The 19,205-nt window shown below is 40.2% G+C and overlaps 2 protein-coding genes across 3 annotated transcripts in view; both read right to left on the bottom strand.

Annotated features, from left to right (window-relative positions):
• The window catches only part of LOC120559406 (B-cell receptor CD22-like), a 50,701-nt gene extending 31,696 nt beyond the window's left edge, over positions 1 to 19,005 (bottom strand). Inside the window, exons 1-5 of the mRNA XM_039801106.1 lie at positions 18,989 to 19,005; positions 18,710 to 18,783; positions 12,438 to 12,773; positions 11,532 to 11,756; positions 11,339 to 11,377 (exon numbers count right to left, since the gene is read on the bottom strand). Of these exons, the coding sequence (XP_039657040.1) occupies positions 11,339 to 11,377; positions 11,532 to 11,756; positions 12,438 to 12,773; positions 18,710 to 18,764 (655 nt within the window). The 5' untranslated portion in view covers positions 18,765 to 18,783; positions 18,989 to 19,005. The remainder of the gene's footprint in view (positions 1 to 11,338; positions 11,378 to 11,531; positions 11,757 to 12,437; positions 12,774 to 18,709; positions 18,784 to 18,988) is intronic.
• Positions 1,226 to 8,754, bottom strand: LOC120559474 (B-cell receptor CD22-like). Of its 2 annotated transcripts, none has more exons than XM_039801184.1 (7): positions 8,614 to 8,754; positions 8,250 to 8,510; positions 5,238 to 5,319; positions 5,067 to 5,124; positions 3,645 to 3,826; positions 3,384 to 3,491; positions 1,226 to 3,025 (listed from the first exon to the last, which is right to left on the bottom strand). In XM_039801184.1, the coding sequence occupies exons 1-6, from the start codon at positions 8,708 to 8,710 to the stop codon at positions 3,401 to 3,403; spliced, it is 771 nt and encodes a 256-aa protein (XP_039657118.1). In that variant the 5' UTR covers positions 8,711 to 8,754; the 3' UTR covers positions 1,226 to 3,025; positions 3,384 to 3,400. The 2 variants fall into 2 exon arrangements, with proteins under 2 accessions (XP_039657118.1, XP_039657126.1); XM_039801192.1 differs by having other exon boundaries at positions 3,384 to 3,485.
• Positions 19,006 to 19,205: the final 200 nt, after the last annotated feature.

Raw genomic sequence — 19,205 nt, 5'->3', positions numbered from 1 at the left:
AGGCCTAGACGAGGAAAGATTATGTCAGGGCTGGCAAACCTGCAAGTCTCGAGCTGCATGCGGCTCTTTGGCTGCTCTGTTAATTATGTCACTTTATCTAACCCTATGTCACTTTATCTAACCCTAACCCTAACCCTTTTTTATGGGAAAAATGGGGAATTATGTTCCCTGAGTGGGGAACATAGGACCTAGGGAACATAGGACCCGGGGAACATAGGGATGACCCCAAGCTAAACCGCTAGGACTTCAAGCTAGGGGATATAATCACAAACGGAGGGGCCAATAGTATCAACAACCCGTTTTCATTCCCAGGGCATCTAATACTGACACCAAAGGGAGGAATTTGCATGCAGCTGGCTGGGCTACCTAAACAAAGAACAGAGGAACTCGGATTACAACACACACAGAGGAAATTATACTGAATTTTTCTACTCAGGACACCTATACTTCACTATATCTTTACATAGTAAATATTAGTTTACTGCTATATTAATGTCATGTACAGGACCTTTAATTAAATCTGTGAGTCTCTGCGAGTCTTCAATTCATCACTACTACATAATTTCTTTCCTCTTCACATTATTAACATGCATTTTAAGTATTACCTTATTAACTTGAACTATTTAAGAGTGAGGGACAAGCTTTTGGCCTGCTGCTGGTAGTATATATCCTTTGTGTTCCACTTCTGGGATTGCTCCGGATGCATGTATTTTCCATTTCCTTCCCCTTTATTTGTGTTTTTTATGAGGACTATTGTTGACTGCTCCTCACAGGGGCGTCGGACTGGGGGGGAAAAGGGGACTGAGTACCCAGGGCCCTCATGTGAGGGCCCAAAAAGATGCTAAAATGAATAGCTGTGGATGCGGGGAGGGTCCCATAGAAAATGCCTTTCTACAGGGCCCAGAATTTTGTGCTACGCCCCTGGCTCCTCAGATCTCTGCAGGGTAAATCCAGACAGCCAGCTAGACTATCTGTCCAATCTGAGTTTTGTCCCGCACGACTACTGTGTTTTGCAGCGGCTCTGTGCAGGGTTTAGCACCGCCCATGACGATTCTGATTGGTTTAAAGAAATGCCATTAAACCAGAGCACGTTTTCCTCCCATACCCCAATGCTTGTGTGAATTAGCCATACCTTCCTTTAGCGCGCTTTGGAGGAGGGTCTGTCAAAGCGAGACTAGCCTGCTGGTAACTAACTTGTACAGAACACACACAGAACAAACACAGATGGGCCACAATAATATGTATATTGAAGGCATACAATTGACAATTGGTATTGATTTGTAAAAAATTAGCAAAGTAGGATCCACAATAGATTATGACTGACAAGTCACAACTTTTTTTTTAAAGGGGAACAAAAAACATACGTTGTACAACAAGAGTGAAATGTACTCGACAGGATGTCTGAGTTGATATGCTGCCAGTATTTTTTATTTTAATTTTAAAAAGGAGAATGTAGTACAACAGTTAACTGTTGCAATAGTACAATACAAAATTGAAACAGTATACTCATCCCTCCCCCCCTCCCATCCTCCCTCAGTGGCAAAAAAAAACATTTCACCCCTTGCTGTAAGCGTAAATGAAAGGAGATTAAATAATGTAATACAGCAGATCACAAACCTGCTCTGTATGCCGAAACAAATGAAAAAATAAACATATAAATAGAAAATAATGTCCCCAGCCTTCACTCAAACAGATCTTTAACCACTGCAGCTGCAAATGCCCAAACTTTAATCTTTTTTCGGGGCTTGCACTGTGCATTCTGGCTACATAAAGGATGCTCAAGAGTGATTGTAGCCACCGAGGATGGGTGAGGGGGTGTGGAGGCTTCCAATGCAAGGCTGGCTCTTTTTTGTAGTAAAGATTGCATACTGTATTTTCCGGGCCCCCTCCATATGGACACTTAATAAAGTGAATAAACAGGATTACTTTTAACTGCCACATGATTATTATGCTAACATATTTGAGTAGGTATTTTAATGCATCTAATTTAGACTTATTTGAAGGGCCTAAGAGACGTCATTTTCTTTCTACTTTTTCCTTTTTTTCTGCTTTGCTGCACCCAAAAGCATCCTAGAAAAGTGGTAGTGTAACTGCTTTGGCTAGCTAACATACAAAACCAGAAACATATTTTCCTGCAATTGGCATTTTTACTCTACTGTACATAATATTTACACTAATACAAGTGTTAGATTGGAAATTTACATTTTACATTTTTTTCAACTATAAAAAAATATATATATATATATTTTCACTTTTTATTCTTATTGGGCCCCCTAGGGGCAAATGGGCTTTAGACACATGCCTAGAATGCCTATGCCTAAATCCAGGTCTGATGATGAGGTGTCATTTAAAAGCTGGTATGTCTGTCTCCGATATAACAGATAATCAGGAAGCTCCCTAACACCAAAATTACACCACACAACAACACAGAACATATGTAGGAGAGATCCTACATGTCCCAGAAAGCCTTTCATATCACAAACAGGAGTTGGATAAGGGGCCGCCTTCTCAGAGTAAGATACAAATGTTGCTCTGTATGGACATCTAGTGGCAGCAGTGTGAATTTTTCAGCTAACTGATACAGTACTGAAAACGTTTAGGCTGCATGTTGTACAAGCATGTAGTGAAGCTAATCTAACTTATGAATACATAATATTTGGTTTTGGTACATTGGTTTTGACACATGCACTTGGCTTACAGTCAAGCGCCTTAAATCCATTATACTGTACATAAATGTTTGGAACAAAACCGAATGTATGAATTAAATAACACGATTTCATGCTATCAGCTTCCAGCTGATAAATCGATGCAGCTTTTCGACATAAAAAATTAATGAAATGAATAAAAATGACAAAGAAAATGTTCCCTCATATTTTAGGTGGAACTAAAGAAAGGACTCCTCTCTCAAGCTGCATTGCAAAGGTCTTTGCAACTTCTAATCATATTACATCAGACTGAGTGGGTGGAAACTACAGTTCCAGATAGTGGTACCTCTGGCGTAGATTGCACAATGGAGTTGGGTTTCCTGGAACGCAAAACACAAACAGCTGTTGTTAGAGCGCCTGCAAAGACGCAGGTAAGAGGAGAAGAAGTGGATGAAAACCAAATGAGAGCATGAAGGTCTGTGCAGATTAGACTCACAATTGCCAGGTGGCCACAGAAACACATTACACAAATCATGATTACAATCTATTGCACAAGTCATGAATACTTTTACACGTTTGTTAAAGCTGTGCATGCTATAATGGGTGAAACAAACAAATAAACACTGTTTTATGTTCTAAACATATGAGTAGATTTATGTTTATTTTATTTTATTCTAAGAAATAAGAATTCAAATGTAGTTACCTGCTTGAATTAAGACTAAACAAATAAATAATTACCACGTATGAAGAGAAGATTAGGAAATCTGGTATCCATTTTTTTGGGGGGGGTTGTTGACTGCGCTGTACAATGCCGCTGGATCCACTCCACTTTCCTGACTACTGTTTCTGAGAGGGATGGGGGACAAATGAGAGGATTCTAAAGATTTTATATTACATGATACAAGTATTCCAACAGTGATCATAAAACTAAACAAACCGTTTATCAAATATGCAGTTCCTTATAATGAGGATAATGTTCCAGTGAGAGGAGCTGCTCACCCTGGGGCAGTGCTGCCATTTTTGAGTTTGATAATAGAGTACTCCACTCTGCCCACCTCCTCTTCCCTTCTGGGTTTTTGGGCCAGAGCCATTGTGGTATTGGCGTAGAGAGGATCTGCTTGTGTCTTAGAGAAGTGGACACTGGCATAGTGAAGGTTATCCTTCGGCTCTGCTGGTTGTTTCTAAAGACAAATAGGAACACCTGTAAATCTACGTAGCTGACACTCTGACAAACAGAAGTCGCAGCGAGTGTAAGGCCGGTTACACACTGGATGCGTTGCGCGAGCGTGTCAGCTGCGTGGCGCGTCCGTTTATATTTCCACTCCCATGTTAACAGGTTAGAGCTTACACACTGCCTGCGTGACACGCACGTCTCAGGCGCGGCGCCGAAAACGCATGCCCGCTAGAAATAGAACCGACGCCTATTTATCACGCGACACACAAGCGTGTTGGAAGCGTTTCCAGGCAAAATAGAATAGGAAACAATGTTTATATGTCATTTAGACACGAATACATATTAATAAATGACATGTTGATGTTTGAAAGTCTCTAGGTTTTGATATAAATGCAGATATATATGTAATTTAAAAAAGAAAATCAATTTTCTAATATTGCACCTGTCAATACAGAGCGAAATATTCTGTAACCTATTTTGCTGTCAATACTGCCGAGGTTGTCTTTGCTGTAATCAAATCAGTATATATTTATGTTTAACTAAAGAGTCCAGACAAGGCTAGCAGCAGCAGCGCCGCGTCAGACACGTTTCTGGTGTGCAAAGACAGGGAAATCCACGCAGCTGACACGCAACAGAAACACCACGCTCACACCACGCAGGCAGTGTGTAACCGGCCTAACAGAAAGCACCAGCAGGAAGGATCTTTAAAGAAAATAAATGCTAAACTTCGGTAAAACTTCTTCTTCAGTAGATCTTGTAACTGGAGAGGTGCCGGTTCACCTCCTGGGCACTGCCAAGGTGCTTTGAGCAAGGCACCAAACCCCCTACTGCTCGGGGCGCCTTTCCATAGGCAGCCCCCTCACTCTGACATCTCTCCATTAGTGCATGTATAGGTACTGAGCATGTGTGTGTAATTCAGGCCTGTGTGTAATGTGTGTAATAACAACAGAGTGAAACACATTGTAATTTCCCCTTGCGGGATTAATAAAGTATGAATTATTAATTATTATTATTCAATCGGCATTCTTAGTATAGCTCAATTTCTCTAACAGGGTGAAAGATCTAAAAATCAAACGTGTAGCTCACATACTAGGGAAGAAGGGAGCAGAATCCGCACCGCATTAAAAAAACAAGTGCTAATATGTTGTCCTGACTAGCTGTAAACACACACATCTGTTGGATTTCATTTTTCCAATACTGTGTTCAAATGTGGAACTCTCTTTTGTACTTAAACTGATCTTCCTCACCTGTGCACTGTCTGGCCTCTCAGTAGGCTCAGATGGTTGCTTACGGGCCCTCTTTTTCCTAGTTGGGAGAATGAATAAAAAACAAAAGGGACAAATAGATCAATTAGAAAGTAGAATTGACTGCTTCAAATGAATTTTGAATGGTCCAATAAACAGTGAATTACTGCTCACCTAATCCATAGCCAGGCAGCGATGAGTATGACAACTATTAAAATGGCAGTGACTGTTCCAGCAGTTATTAATATCCAGTCTCCTGGGAAATAGGAACCCAATCAAAACACTTATAGACAGTTAATTGGGGTGTTAAAAAAAAAATATATATATATATATATATATCAGTGTTTCCCATACATTGATGTATTTGTGGCAGCAACGTTGACCACCACATACTGCCATATATGCTCACTCTCTCAGACCCGACTGTGAATAGATCCTCCGTGCAGATGAATTAATCATTGATTATTCTACACACTCCAATGCAGTAATGTAGGTGACGGGATTAGACGTATGCCATGACGTAGGCGCAGATGATAATGCTGCATTCATGCCATTCAGTCTAAAATAACGTTAAGTCAAACATAATGGGAAAAGCAGGCTACAGCTAAATTAAGACTTTACAGTAATAACAATAAAGACAAGAATTGACTGATTGTATTTTAAATGAGCACAAGTAAAGTAGAACTGACGTAACAGCTGTTATATATGTTAACGTTTATTTTCAAGTTTTATTTTGAGGGTCTTTTAAAGTTTATGCTGTCTCAGCTAGCGGTTAGCCGAATTAGCTGTTAGCTAAACTAACGTTAGCTTAACTGTGGAGGCTAACGGCAGACCGCTATAATCACCTAGCGGTCTGCCGAATTAACCGTTAGCTAAACTAACGTTAGCTTCCCGGTGGAGGCTAACGGCAGACCGCTATAATCACCTAGCGGTCCGCCGAATTAGCTATTAGCTAACTAATGTTAGCTGGAGGCTAGCGTGTGAACATCTTGCGCCTGCGCAGAACGGATCGTGCAGGTGGAAGCGGTGCCGTTATTCCGAGGTGGTGGTGGAATGAACGCAGCATTATCATCTGCGCCTATGTCATGGCATACGTGTCATCTTGCACATGCGCAGAACGGATTGTGCAGGTGGAACGGATCGGGTACTGACAGCAGGCGACAACGTTACGGATGAAGAGAGAGAGAGCGAGCGAGTGGCAGCGGTCAGCGGGCAGAGGTCAGCGGTCAGCGGGCAGCGGGCATGAGGAGGCTGAAGCAGACCCTCCTCGAGGAGGGTCTGCTTCAGCCTCCTCTGCCCGCTGCCTCTCGCTCTCAAGCAGCGGCTGAAGGGCCGCGAGGCTCAGGGTATTGGTAGTGCTCCCGTGGGTGCTGTGTTGTGGCTTATCACGGTCAACTGTGCCACTGTGTTGTGGCATTGCACCGGACTCTCCAGGTGACCATGCTGCTCTGGGGACCGGTAGCGCAGCGAAAAAACGCTGCTGTCCGACAAAGAGCTCTCCGTCCACGGGAGCTCCGACTGCTGTCTGTGTGCGAGGCGGGCTACGCTGCCATCAATCGTATTTAACCGTATTAAATTGAGACAGTTTCATAACCTGTAAAAAATAAAAACTTTGCGTTAAGTCCTTTTTCCGTGTTTTGGTACAGTTCATTTTAACTCCTGATGCGAGCCATATGGGAGTAGCCTACGCATGAAACTCAAAGTTTTGTGTACTTTAGCGGCATTGACCTGACTCCCTGAACAAGCTGCAGAGAAATCATCTTGCTTCGCCTCTCTGCTGAGCCCCGTTCACGTAACAGCATCACTTAAACTGTATTTCACACTATGATGGTTACATTTGCAATTAATCCGCGGTTCACATGCCTGGCGAACAGTAGGGGGTCCGTTACACTACTGTAGGCCTAATAGGCTATTCAACATCACTGACACTTTAATTATCAATATTTCAAAATAGAAAATATTACACTTCATAACGTTTTGTATTCATAACACTAGCAGTTACCTTACGTAGGTCACTCCTACATTTTTCAACTGAGGAGCAAAACGTGCTCCTTGGGGACATTTTGAATTGTTACCTGCAGAATTTAATATTTTCCTTAACATAAATTAAGATGTGTTCACCATAAATGTGTGCCTGAAAATGTATCAGAATGCAGGAAATTAAGTTTTTGATGCTCAAAATTTCCTGGGGGAGGACCCACAGACCCCTCCTGCTTCATATATGTCCCCCCCCTGGAATTATGAACACCTCAGGACAATTTCTCCAACACGGATGGATTCAAGTTAAGGTTAATGTATTATGTTTTTCACACGCTTTTAATCTCGTAGAAATTCAAAGAAGGTATTAGCATGTTATTAGTAATGTAAGACACCTAACTTTAGCTAGTAAGAATATAACGTGTTATAGTACATGATTATTAGCTAATATTGACTTATGTGTAAGAGAAGCATGTTTTACTCTGTTTTATATAGCAAATGTTACTACAGTATATCTTTTGTCTTTTTTTTTTAATTTCTACCTGCTAATGGACTACAGATGGAAATTAGCCTTTGTCCTGAAATAATAAATAACTGGTAAAATAAGCAAAACAATCCCCACTAGGGTAATTGGGTAAGTTGCAAACATTTTGTTTTCAATTTTGTTCATGTTCAAGTGTTCAACAAGTTAACAACATATACAGTAAAATTTATGATTTATTTTTTGTTTGTTGAAAGATACCATTGTGTGCTGTAAGTGCACCTGCACGCTTATAGCATTGAGGATGGGACTGTGGGCAGATTGTCTATTTAAGCTGTTATAAAAAGTTGCCAAAAGTATTTGCAATATAATTATTATAAGAATTCTGCACCTATTTCCGCACATGGACCTCCCACCCCTGGGTCAGCTACCACCGCAAATATAATCTAATTCTGTGGGAAACACTGAATATATCTTAAATCATAAGAGAGAACTTCAAGATTTGAGAGAACTTAAATGGTATTCTCACAATTATTAGGTATGGTTAGTTATTTCAGGCTATAGCCTAGTTAAAAGGAAATTCTACCAAGGTTACACATTAAAATCTGTCTACAGGTGTCGTTTGAGTCAGCAGCATTTGCGCCTCAAGAGTAAAAGTTTAAACTTAACTGGGTGTATGCACAGAACAACTCCATCCCGCAGAATCAAACGGCAATGGAAAGACTTACCAGCCCTAACATCCAGATGTAAGGTGGAGTTCTGACGTCCTCTTCTGTTCTGGGCTTCACAGTAATAATTCCCACTGTGTTCAGCTCTGAAGTCAGTGATGATGAAGATCTGTCCTGATGCTTTTGGTGAGTCCACATTATTCTTGTACCAGGTGTATTTAGCTGCTGGGTTAGCATCACTGCTACAGGCCAGAGTCACTGAACTGCCCTCCACTATCTTACCAGAGGGACACACTGACACAGAGGGAAGCTTTGGAGCATCTGGAAACAATATAGAGAGATTTTTAGTGGTATTAGAATGCATAATATAGACGGACCTTTGTATCACAAGGAATACATTTAAGTTGTTCATCATGTGGCTTACACAGGACATCTATAAATCGAGATGTAGAGTTGATTCGTCCGTGTTGATTCTCAGACTTGCAGTAGTAGTTCCCGCTGTCCTCAGATCTGATGGACATGAAATGATAAATACCTCCTGGTCCATGAAGCAGTGTTTGGTTCTCCTTGTACCAGGTGTAGTTAGCTGCTGGGTTAGCATCACTGCTACAGGTCAGAGTCACTGAACTGCCTTCAACTATCTCAGACGGGGGAATCACTGACACAGAGGAGGTCTTTGGAGCATCTTTAGGACAATACGTTGAAAGACATTTCAATAACAGGTCTTCCATATCATGAGAAAAATACAATATATGTAGCAGCAGAACCAAATACGCGTTACTTTGACTGGAAAAACACATTGTATCACTGATGCTTTTGTCTCTCTATGCAATTAAACCATGACTGAGTGCATCAAGTTCACACTAATTTTCAGAGAGTGGGGCAAGATCAACTTGCCTAAAACTTTGAGTATAGCATCATCATGGAATGAACAAATAGATCTTTAAATGTATATTACAGCTTACTAAAGTTGTAATAAATGTGTGATATGTAGGCCTACATTTGTTCACATACAAAAAGGATGACATAAATAAATAAAAATCTAAGCACTCTGTATGTACTATATTGTATATATACCTATTACATTACCCATTCAAAATGTATTACAGCACACTTTGCACTCCGAAACAACCTATCACTATTCCTATACTTGTTTACAATGTCTATATACAGGTTAAACAGTTGTTGTCAGTTGTAGAGTATATTGTTGTTTGGTAAGAAATAATTGTATATAGATGTATATAAATATATATAAACAACTTGTAAGTAAATAGTTATGTATTTATACCAATTTGTGTTCCTTCTTTTTTAGCTATAAACCTTCCAAATATCTTTTCGTGGAAATATTTAAGTACCCTGAGAGCCAGAGTCAAACTACTTGTGTGCACACACATACTTGGCAAATTAAGCGGATATTAAGCTTATTTCAATTTTGGTTCTGGTATGGCTGAAGAGGAGAGTTTTAAAGTTACGTGTACAAACACTACCTTCATGTCCCTCCCTCTCTCATAAGGAAAATAAATGGACTAAAAACAACGGGGGGCTTTCCCTGACTTGTAAACAGTGTTGGGTCAAGAGATCAATGCTGTATACTTACACTGGACATTTATAAATCGAGATGTAGAGTTGATCCATCCCAGTCGATTCTCAGACTTGCAGTAGTAGTTCCCGCTGTCCTTAGAGCTGATGGAAGTGAAATGATAACGTCTTTCTGGTCCTTGAAGCAGTGTTTGGTTCCCCTTGTACCAGGTGTAGTTAGCTGCTGGGTTAGCATCACTGCTACAGGTCAGAGTCACTGAACTGCCCTCCACTATCTCAGCAGAGGGACTCACTGACACAGAGGGAAGCTTTGGAGCATCTGGTGAAAAGCATTTCACAACATTTGATTTAATATTAGCACGCAGGATATGTGGGATAATGTACTGTGTGTACTTGTTACATGACTTAGAGACCATGCGCCTGATTAGGAAGTGAGATGCATTGCCATTAAATTTGACTGAAAAGGCTCTTGCTTTGCTGTTGCTATCATTGACAGTCTCTTCTCCTATATAAACTACAGCTGAACGCAAGTCCACACTTTTTCTGTGTCAAAGGACTGCTCCGGGAATTGTACGAACTCAAGAAAGAACATGGAGGCAATGTCAGTTACACTTAATTTAACTCCTAAAATGTCAGAATATCTAAAAGGAGACTACATCTCTAAAAAGGAGACCACCACATAGATTGTATTCATTAAAGTACCTTACTTTAAGATTAATGATGACTTAGCCATAAATAAAGGCTTTGTATTTTTCTAAAGAGAGTGCCTTGGACTTTCCTTTTTGGTTTCTACATTATGATTATCCCATCCAAAGAGCACCTCTAGCTAATTTTTTGAATCCTGGAAGCGCTCCGCTACAGACATTTGATAAACATTAAAGTACCTTGTTGACTTAAACTGTTGGATTTACACTGCACTACTTACACAGGACATCTATAAATAGAGATGTAGAGTTGATCCTTCCATATTGATTCTCAGACTTGCAGTAGTAGTTGCCTCTGTCCTTAGAGCTGATGGAGGTGAAACGATGAATACCTCCTGGCCCTTGAGCAAGTGTTTGGTTCCCCTTGTACCAGGTGTAGTTAGCTGCTGGGTTAGCATCACTGCTACAGGTCAGAGTCACTGAACTGCCCTCCACTATCTCAGCAGAGGGACTCACTGACACAGAGGGAAGATTTGGACCATCTGGAGGAGATGTGGTAACATAAATTAAAAGAGAAGGTTTGCTTTAGCGCCACATATATTTATATAATTATGTCCAAACTTGTGTGACAACAGTGACAGATAGCGACTAAAACTGCCCCTTAAACATCTACTACAGACTGCTTAAAAAAAAATCAACATTTTAGTTCATTTTTCACTAAGCTGTTTTACTCACATTTCACATTAATAAGGAAGTATTCAGATGTCCTCCTCCCCAGCTGGTTCTCAGCTGTACAGTAATACTGTCCAGAGTCAGAGGACTGGATGGAGCTGAAGTTGAGCAGTGGTCCTCTGCTGAGAGGTTTTTCGTTTTGATTGGGAATCTTCTTGTACCAGGTATAATTAGCTACTATGTTAGCATCACTGCTACAGTTCAGATTCACTGAACTGCTGTTCATGATTTCACCAGAGGGACTCACTGACACAGAGGGAACCTTTGGAGCATCTGGAAGCGGAAAAAAACATCCGTGTTTAAAAGATCAGGACAAGTTTAACAGTGGATGTTCAAACATAAATGACTAATTTCTCGACAAAGTTTGAATTCCCAAATTGGTACATTGGGTACAAGTTTGGTTGATGACACAGTGAAGTGAACTCACACAGTAAAGGAGTGTGGTATTTCTCTTGTCCCTTCAAAGCGCAGGCGATGCTGTCTCCAGGATTCAAATAGGCTGTATAAGAAGAAGCTTCTTCAGGAACTTTCTGTCCATTCTTGATCCAGACATAAGAAGGTTTGCTGCAACTGCTATTACAACTCAGCTCTGCTTCGGTATCAGACGGATTGACTGTTACTTTGTTCACCCCCATCTGGAGAGCTAAATATGCTAAAAAAAAAAGCACACAAAGTGATGGTTACTAGAAACACACAAAAAAACTGCTTTAATTAAACTTTTGATTATCAAAGTATTTACGATTATGAACTCACAATCTAGATGATATAATCACAATCAACTGTAAATCAAAATATGTTCCCCTGGACTTTATTAAAATCTGTTTCAGAAAGATTTCTGCTCTTGTTCAAAACCTTCTGCAAATTCTAAACATATTCCACATGTCCGTTTTCAGGGTTCTGTTTTTCAGAACATTTTCAACAATTTGATATTAAAAAGTGGTGGGCCATGTCCCCAGCGACCCCTGTGTATATGACACCTACTGTATGAAGCTAACACACTAAAATGGCAAACATGGTAAAGACTATACCGTCTTAAATCAACATTTTCATTGTGAGCATAGACTTAGGCACCAATATACTGTACCTATGTACAGCCTGACAGAGCTGCTACTATGGCTGTAAACTGTTAGTACAGTGTGTTGTTTGAATGTAATTTTAATTTAATCAGGACCTGTGACGGTCAGAGTAGTACCAGGTAAGTTACTCCAGTGATACTGAGCTGAATCGCTTCAGAGTGAAAGGTCAAAGTACAAGTAAGCTAATATACACAATATGCTTTGGTGTTTCTAACATGCTCAACATTTAATACAAAATCAATAAACCATCATGTTACCTGTGACAGATAGTGTGACTCCAGGTGTACCAGACCACATTCCACCTGCTTGGTTTGTTATGAACCTGAACCTGTACTCAACTGAGTCGCTCTGTCTCAGGTCTGAGATTCTCAGAGTGCAGGTTTTGTTGTTCCCACAGTAATACTGCACACGGCCTGTGTACTCCAAGACTGTTTTTACATCCCTACCATCTACAAGATGCCAGAACGTTTGTGTAATGTTTGTTACAGTGGATGGGTATGTGTAGGTGCAGTGTATGTCCACTGTTGATCCTTTGGAGGCACAGATCTGAGTAGAGGTGTAAGTCACTCCCCAGCCATTCTGACCCTGTATCACTGTAACACAGAGCACATCAGGAAACACAATCAGAAACATAACAGAGAAAAGCTGAATTTTTGTAAAAGCACTTCATTATCTAAACCTGCTGGAGAACTGAACTACATTTCCCAAAATTATGTAAGCTTCATCCCTGTCATGTTGCTCAGGAGTGGAGCAGTAGAGCACCTCATCATCATTGTAAAAAGCAAGCCTGTATGTTGTGAATATGTTATATTCCATTCAGTGAAAACTCTGAACAAGGCCTCGCTCATCTGTTATAATTTGTATCATAAATTGTTACCATTTTCCTTTTTGAAGATTTAGCTGCGTAAATCTAGCTTGAACCAACTCTCCTTTCCTATGGAACATCTTACTTATCCATCTACTCTTACTTCACCTAAGTGAATGGCAATTGTTAGAAAAGATATATATACTTCTACCTAATAATTTATACAAATTTACAATGTGAACTGATCCCTGCTTCGTGTTACTTTGTTCCCCGAGCGCTCGTAGCTTTTTTCAGAATCCCAGAGGACAAGCCAGTACATGATAGGATACAAACCACAAAACAGTCGTGATCGGATCATTTTAAAATACCATCATGTCCATTAGTTCAGACCCTTTTTTGGATCATTTGTCGACATCCGGTTCAGGATGTATGTTTAGAACACATCTTAGATGTGTGAGTTTACAAGTAAAGGTCATTTTGATGAGCCAGAACCACTTTTGGACATATACCCATGTAACGGTAGCCTGACGTGGATTGGAAATGCACTTAATTGGATAGACCTACAACCAATCAGAGCAACGGAGACAGACGTCACAGAAGCTGCGAGTCAAAGGCAGGCTTTACGTTACTGTCGATCATCTGTCCATCATAGTATAAAGCCCGCCCTGACAATTTGATTGGTCCGAACAGCTCTGGTTCAAGCATAGTTGCTCCACAACGGATCAAGTCCAGACCGAACCTCCCGACCTCAAATGTTGTGGGCGGGGCTAAGTTCAGCTGGCATCCAGGCTAACGGGACATTCAATACAAATCAAAGTAATCCGGCGTTTTCTGCAGGGTGGTGCTGCGGGATGTGTGTCACTGAAATGGCCCATTTGTGTGACGTCCTGTCGTGTTCTAATACCCCCGCCCTAAGCACTAGTAGACTTTATATTTCACAGTTACTGTTTTCCGTTCCAGATTGTTTATACATTCTGACATTTCCAATTGCACTTCAAGGCAGCTTTATTTCACAGGAGAGAGAGAAAGAAAAGAGACGAGCAGTTCAGTGTTTTTAATATGTTCTTCTGTGGCAGCGATAGAGACAGGGATGTTGCCTGTTTCCTGTAGGGGAATCACACCGCCTCAAACCGTAGCTCAAATCACCCTGACAAGTCTGAAATCCGGTTACAAGATTGGCCCCCACAGTGTAACGTGGGGTTGCGTTTCTCCAAAAGTTGAGTCGGTCTCAATTTTTCGTTGCAGGCCTGCTGCGTGTCCCCCCTGCGGCTTCCCAGCCACAGCCTAAACGAATTAACCACATTCAAAATGAATGGAAAGACGTTTTTGCCGGACCGTAGAACAGCCGAGTAGGCAGTCTAAATGCAGCCTAACAGTGCTGATCCATTTTTGCGACACGACTGAAGCGTGGTGTCACAACGTCATACATCCAGGGTTAATGTTCCACGCCCTTGACTGGCAGTTGATTGGACGAACGCGTCACGTGGGTCTTTCTGCTCAAGAATTTTAAACCGCTGTCACGACGGCTCGTTGAGAATACCATCTCATAATTTACGAAAATAGTTCACCGAAACGTGTTTCTGAAAACATTTTAAGCGAGAAATAGGCCATACAGTTGACGAATCCGTCTTCATTTTAGATCGACAAAGGTTAGTTTGAAAGATTTCGTCTACTTCTACTGGATAGTCACGTCGCGTTCAACGGATTCATTTGCATAGAGATGGGCATTGGCCAGCTTTTTTGACGCGTGGCATTTTTTCAAAAGCAGCACCGCCTTTCCGGGTTGCTTTGCCGGCGCGTTAAAGTCGCTTGACTTCATCCATAGGAATAAAGTGGAGCACCGCGCGACAGAAGCGTCGCACAGCCAAATGGATCAGCATAGTAAGGCAACTTGAGGATGGGTAACAACAAGTTTGTGGGCAGTAGGAGTGGGAAACGTTAGGGATTCGAGAGCACACTATACATTCAACTGGCTGACCCGGTACATACTGGACACTAAAAAGACTCGTTCAAAAATATTTGTTTGCTTATTTTTGCCCATCACTAGCTGTTTGGATAACTTTATTTGTGTGGCAGTTTTAAGTACAAACATTGTGTGCCTGATTATTCACCATTAAAGGCCCAGTGTGTAACGTGTAGTTGTTCCTTATCAAAATCTGTTTTTGAAATTTGCCCGTTCACAAACTTGTCCTTTTTCATGAATATTTACCACCGCCATCAATTCCAAGTATTCCTATTGGCTTGAAATTTTACGTTTGCATTCGCATGAACTGGGCTAGATGCTCCATATTCATGCTCCATCTTGAAATACGTTAGCCGGTAAGGGACATACAGGACATACTGCTCCGCCTTTCGCATTTTCGCTGTCACATGATAAACTCACAGCTGCTGCTAATGCTGCTAATAGGTATCGTAGCTTCCCGGCCCCGGCAAGTTTGAAGAAGGAAACATGGAGGACCACACGTATTCAAAATCTAAATTTCAGGAACAGGAGTCTTCTTCTTTGCCCAGAAAAAGAAAACGGATATCGAAAAGAGCAAGAGACCGGCATCATCAGGCTACCGTAGCTGTAATACGTACTTTAAACTGTGTGGCACGAGAGAGTTCATTGCAATATATGATCTAAATGCTAGATGGGAGAAATTCCTACACATTGGACCTTTAAATAATATTTTTTTTGAGCATTTAACTGTTGTGCGGACTTCTACCTTATTTGACTATTAAAATTGTTTTGTTCTGCACCAGCAACCACATGGAGGTGCACATCATAGTCTTTTTTTGAACTAGCTTTAAGTAAAGAAATGGTTGAGAGGCTCTTGTTGGCACAATGTTTAAACATTTGTCCTTTAGTGTTTAACTAGTAATAATTTGACCATAATAATATATTTTCTCAGTGTGAAAAGCAGCATTTTGCTTGCTCGCAACTCATAAAACCATTTAATCAACAAAACACTGAATTTAGTACATTGTTGCTTAGTTAAAGTCCTTTTGCTCAGACACATTTTTATTTAGGAGAGACAGCAAGTTTTAATGCTGTCTTCTTATAATTGGTAGAGGCACTACACTCTATTTGTAAAACTTGTACCTTAAATGAGTACTGCTTTGCACTTCTATAACAGTGTCAGACTCACAATTGACATTATAGATGAAAGAAAAATCTAAATAAACACAGCAGAAACAACAGACTTGTTCTGCATTGTGTTTATTTGCATGTGTACTTCCTTTTTTTCAAGCAACTTATGTTGAAAAGGGCAATACAACAAAAGAAAATGTTTTAGGTGTTGGCCCTGTGTAGGTGTATGTTGTTAGTTTACATTAAGCAAATGTGTTACTAAGCAGAAGTATTTGCTTGGTAAAACATTGTTTGAATTTACAGTACAAAGGAGCAATGGGAAATGTACACATGCTTTTTACAGTTAATCAAACTGTGGTGAAAGACCAGGAATGTACTGGACCTGAACTGAAAACTGAATAGATAAGAGAGAGATAACTGTTGGAGAGTTTGTGCTTTTTTGGTTTTTGTCCAATGTGTTTACGTTGTGGTCAGGCTGCGATTGAGTGTCAGAAGAAGAACAACAGTGAGGTGCATGCATAGTTATTATGGAGATAATAAAAAGGCAAATTACTGTTGACTCACCAGAACATGTAAATATCACAGTAACAGATAAGAATAGGCCCTTCCTCTTTTTTTTTTTTTTTTTTTTTTGACACTCAAATTCTCTGTTCGGCATCAACATCACCATAGTTCTTTCCCCCCCAGTATGAGCGGAAACATAATTTGTAATTTGACATGACTGCTGTATTGTCTTTTTTCACATCTTCGCATGACAGAGCTGTCAGATGCTCTAAAAAATGCCTAAAAAAGTCTGAACACTTGAACCCAGTGCTAACATTTGCATAGCAGTAGTGGATAGAAACTTCTTTTGCCCATTTTCTGGACCTTTGTTGTAAAATATGTTCTACATTCAGATGGAAACCTGGCTTTTGAGTAGAGCACATTCATAATATTAAGATGTCAATAAAGGTTCTCAGTTATTCAGGTCAGTTATCAAAGAAAGGATAGGCTGGACTTGGTAAAAAGATTCTCTCATCCAAGAGACTTCTTCAGTTCTGCACTTTCAACACAACATTGTGCAAAAATCTTTACTTGAAACTGCCATAGAACAAAGTTTTTCAAAATGCTAGTGATCGGCGAAAAAAAATAAAAAAATCTTTCAGGTCGGGTCAGCCTGTTGAAGGTACCGAGTGCTCATGAATCCCTGACTTTTCCCACTCGTCATACTGCCCACGCACTCACTGTTACCGTAGGGTACTGCTAAGTGCTAACGCAGCCTGCTACTGCGGTGCAGTCGCTCAAAACATAGAAAGCAGAACAGATTCCTACAATAGCAGGAATCTTTGTCTCATTGGAGGTCAATGAGTGACTTTAGTTACCTTTAAGCTCCATTGCACTTTTAACAAAGTCTAGTTGCCCTTGATTTTGACCGTTCCTTGGATAAAAAAAATAATTGAGATTTGCTTAAAGGGTAACTACCGCTTTTTTCAACCTAGAACTTATTTACCTTTGTTTTTGTGTCTAAGTGACTGATGGGAACAACAATCTTTCACATTGGTCCAGTATTAGGCAAGGTTACAAGCTACAATGTAAGTTAATAGGGCAGTTGTCCAGCTTGTATTTACCTTCACAAAAGTGCTCGTTTTGCCGCTGACTGGCTCAGATTAATATTCAAAGTGTCTGACAATAAAAAAAATTTAAAAAAAAAATTTTTTTTAAAAAAAAATTTTTTTTTTTTTTTTTTTAAAATTTATAGTAAACTAAAATAAAACTATGAAAAGCCGTTTTGGGTCTTCTTTCCAATTGTCCAACCATCACAACTCTAGTTTTGGTTGAAATAAACATAGTTTACCAATTTACATGTGGAAATATGTTGGCTCTATACACGCTAAAAGTATTGCTTTTTTAAATGGAGTCTGGTGGGTTTAGAGCTAGCGACTTCAGAGCTGTTTGTGGTTGAACAGAAAGGTCTCAAAGAGGTTTTAAAGATCTATCTCTGAAGGGATCCTTTCCATAATGTTATCAGACACTTAGAATATTAATCTGAGCCTGTAAGTGGCAAAACGAGCACTTTTGTGAAGGTAAATACAAGCTGGACAACTGCCCTATTAACTTACATTGTAGCTTGTTTTGCAGCTGCAGCCATCTTGATTGTTTTTCCCGTCAGTAACTTAGACAAAAAAACATAGGTAAAGTAGGGTCCAGGTTGAAAAAAAAACAGTAGTTAACCTTTGATGTAGATACTATTCCATAACCTTAACTTCACGGTATGGTACTGTAGGAAGCCAAGATTTTGTCGGTAGAGATTATCCCGGTGCATCTCAGATTTGATCGTCATTCCCTCCCACTACTTTTACCGTCTTAAACTGTATATAACTTTTTACAATGTTCAGATAAAAGAATACAAAAAGACACATGAGTGAGTACCTCAGATTTTGCCATATTAAAAACCACTGTGTGCTAACCATGTGACATTACAGACAACTGGGATTTAAACGGACACTCAATGTCTAGCTCTAAAGAAACAGAATGAGTATGGGTGTATGGTTTAAAAAAAAGGTATGCATAATATCACACCTCAAGTCTCAGATAAAAAAACAACCCACTGGAATATGTTTTTAAATGAGTGTGCGGCATGATCCACAATGTAAATGTAGTTAATACAGTACCTGGCACGGACAGAAGGAAGACAACAAATCCACTGGCCGCTGCTGTTAAACTCATAGCTGCTCCTCTCGTCTATCTGGATTCAGAGACAGTAAAACATCACCGGGTCAATATTGTGCTCAAATAAACCGGTCACATCAATAAATAAGAGAGAGAGAGCGAGAGAGATGTGGTCTTGATGGACAACTTTCCTCTGTGCTCAGTAAGCAGAGGACAGACTATAACAGTCCTCCCACTTCCTTCCTCTTTCTATTATTGACATGCATGATATCAGTAAATACCTAGACAGATAAAAGCAGGTGTAAAGATAGGTACAACACTACAACTGTAGTTTAACAATTTGATGTTGCCGCTGTGAGAGCAGAGCTCAGCCTGGATCGGACATCTTTTTACAGTGTTATCACTCTGTGACGCCCTTTGAATTGCTTTGCATGGGATTGTGCGTTAAAAATGAACTTGGACTTACCGGTTGTGGTCTGACACACGCACACTTCCTGT

Source organism: Perca fluviatilis, chromosome 1, assembly GCF_010015445.1.
Source record: "Perca fluviatilis chromosome 1, GENO_Pfluv_1.0, whole genome shotgun sequence".
NCBI lineage: Eukaryota > Metazoa > Chordata > Actinopteri > Perciformes > Percidae > Perca > Perca fluviatilis.
This window is presented reverse-complemented; position numbering and strand designations above follow the sequence as displayed.

Excerpts from the sequence above, each read along its gene's own strand:
- LOC120559474 (XM_039801184.1), bottom strand. The coding sequence starts at position 8,710 with ATGTCCATCAGATCTGAGGACAGCGGGAACTACTACTGCAAGTCTGAG. Across the intron at positions 8,511-8,613 it reads TCGATTTATAGATGTCCTGT|ATGCTCCAAAGCTTCCCTCT; the intron begins GTAAGCCACATG and ends TATTGTTTCCAG. Across the intron at positions 5,320-8,249 it reads ACATCTGGATGTTAGGGCTG|GAGACTGGATATTAATAACT; the intron begins GTAAGTCTTTCC and ends CCTATTTCCCAG.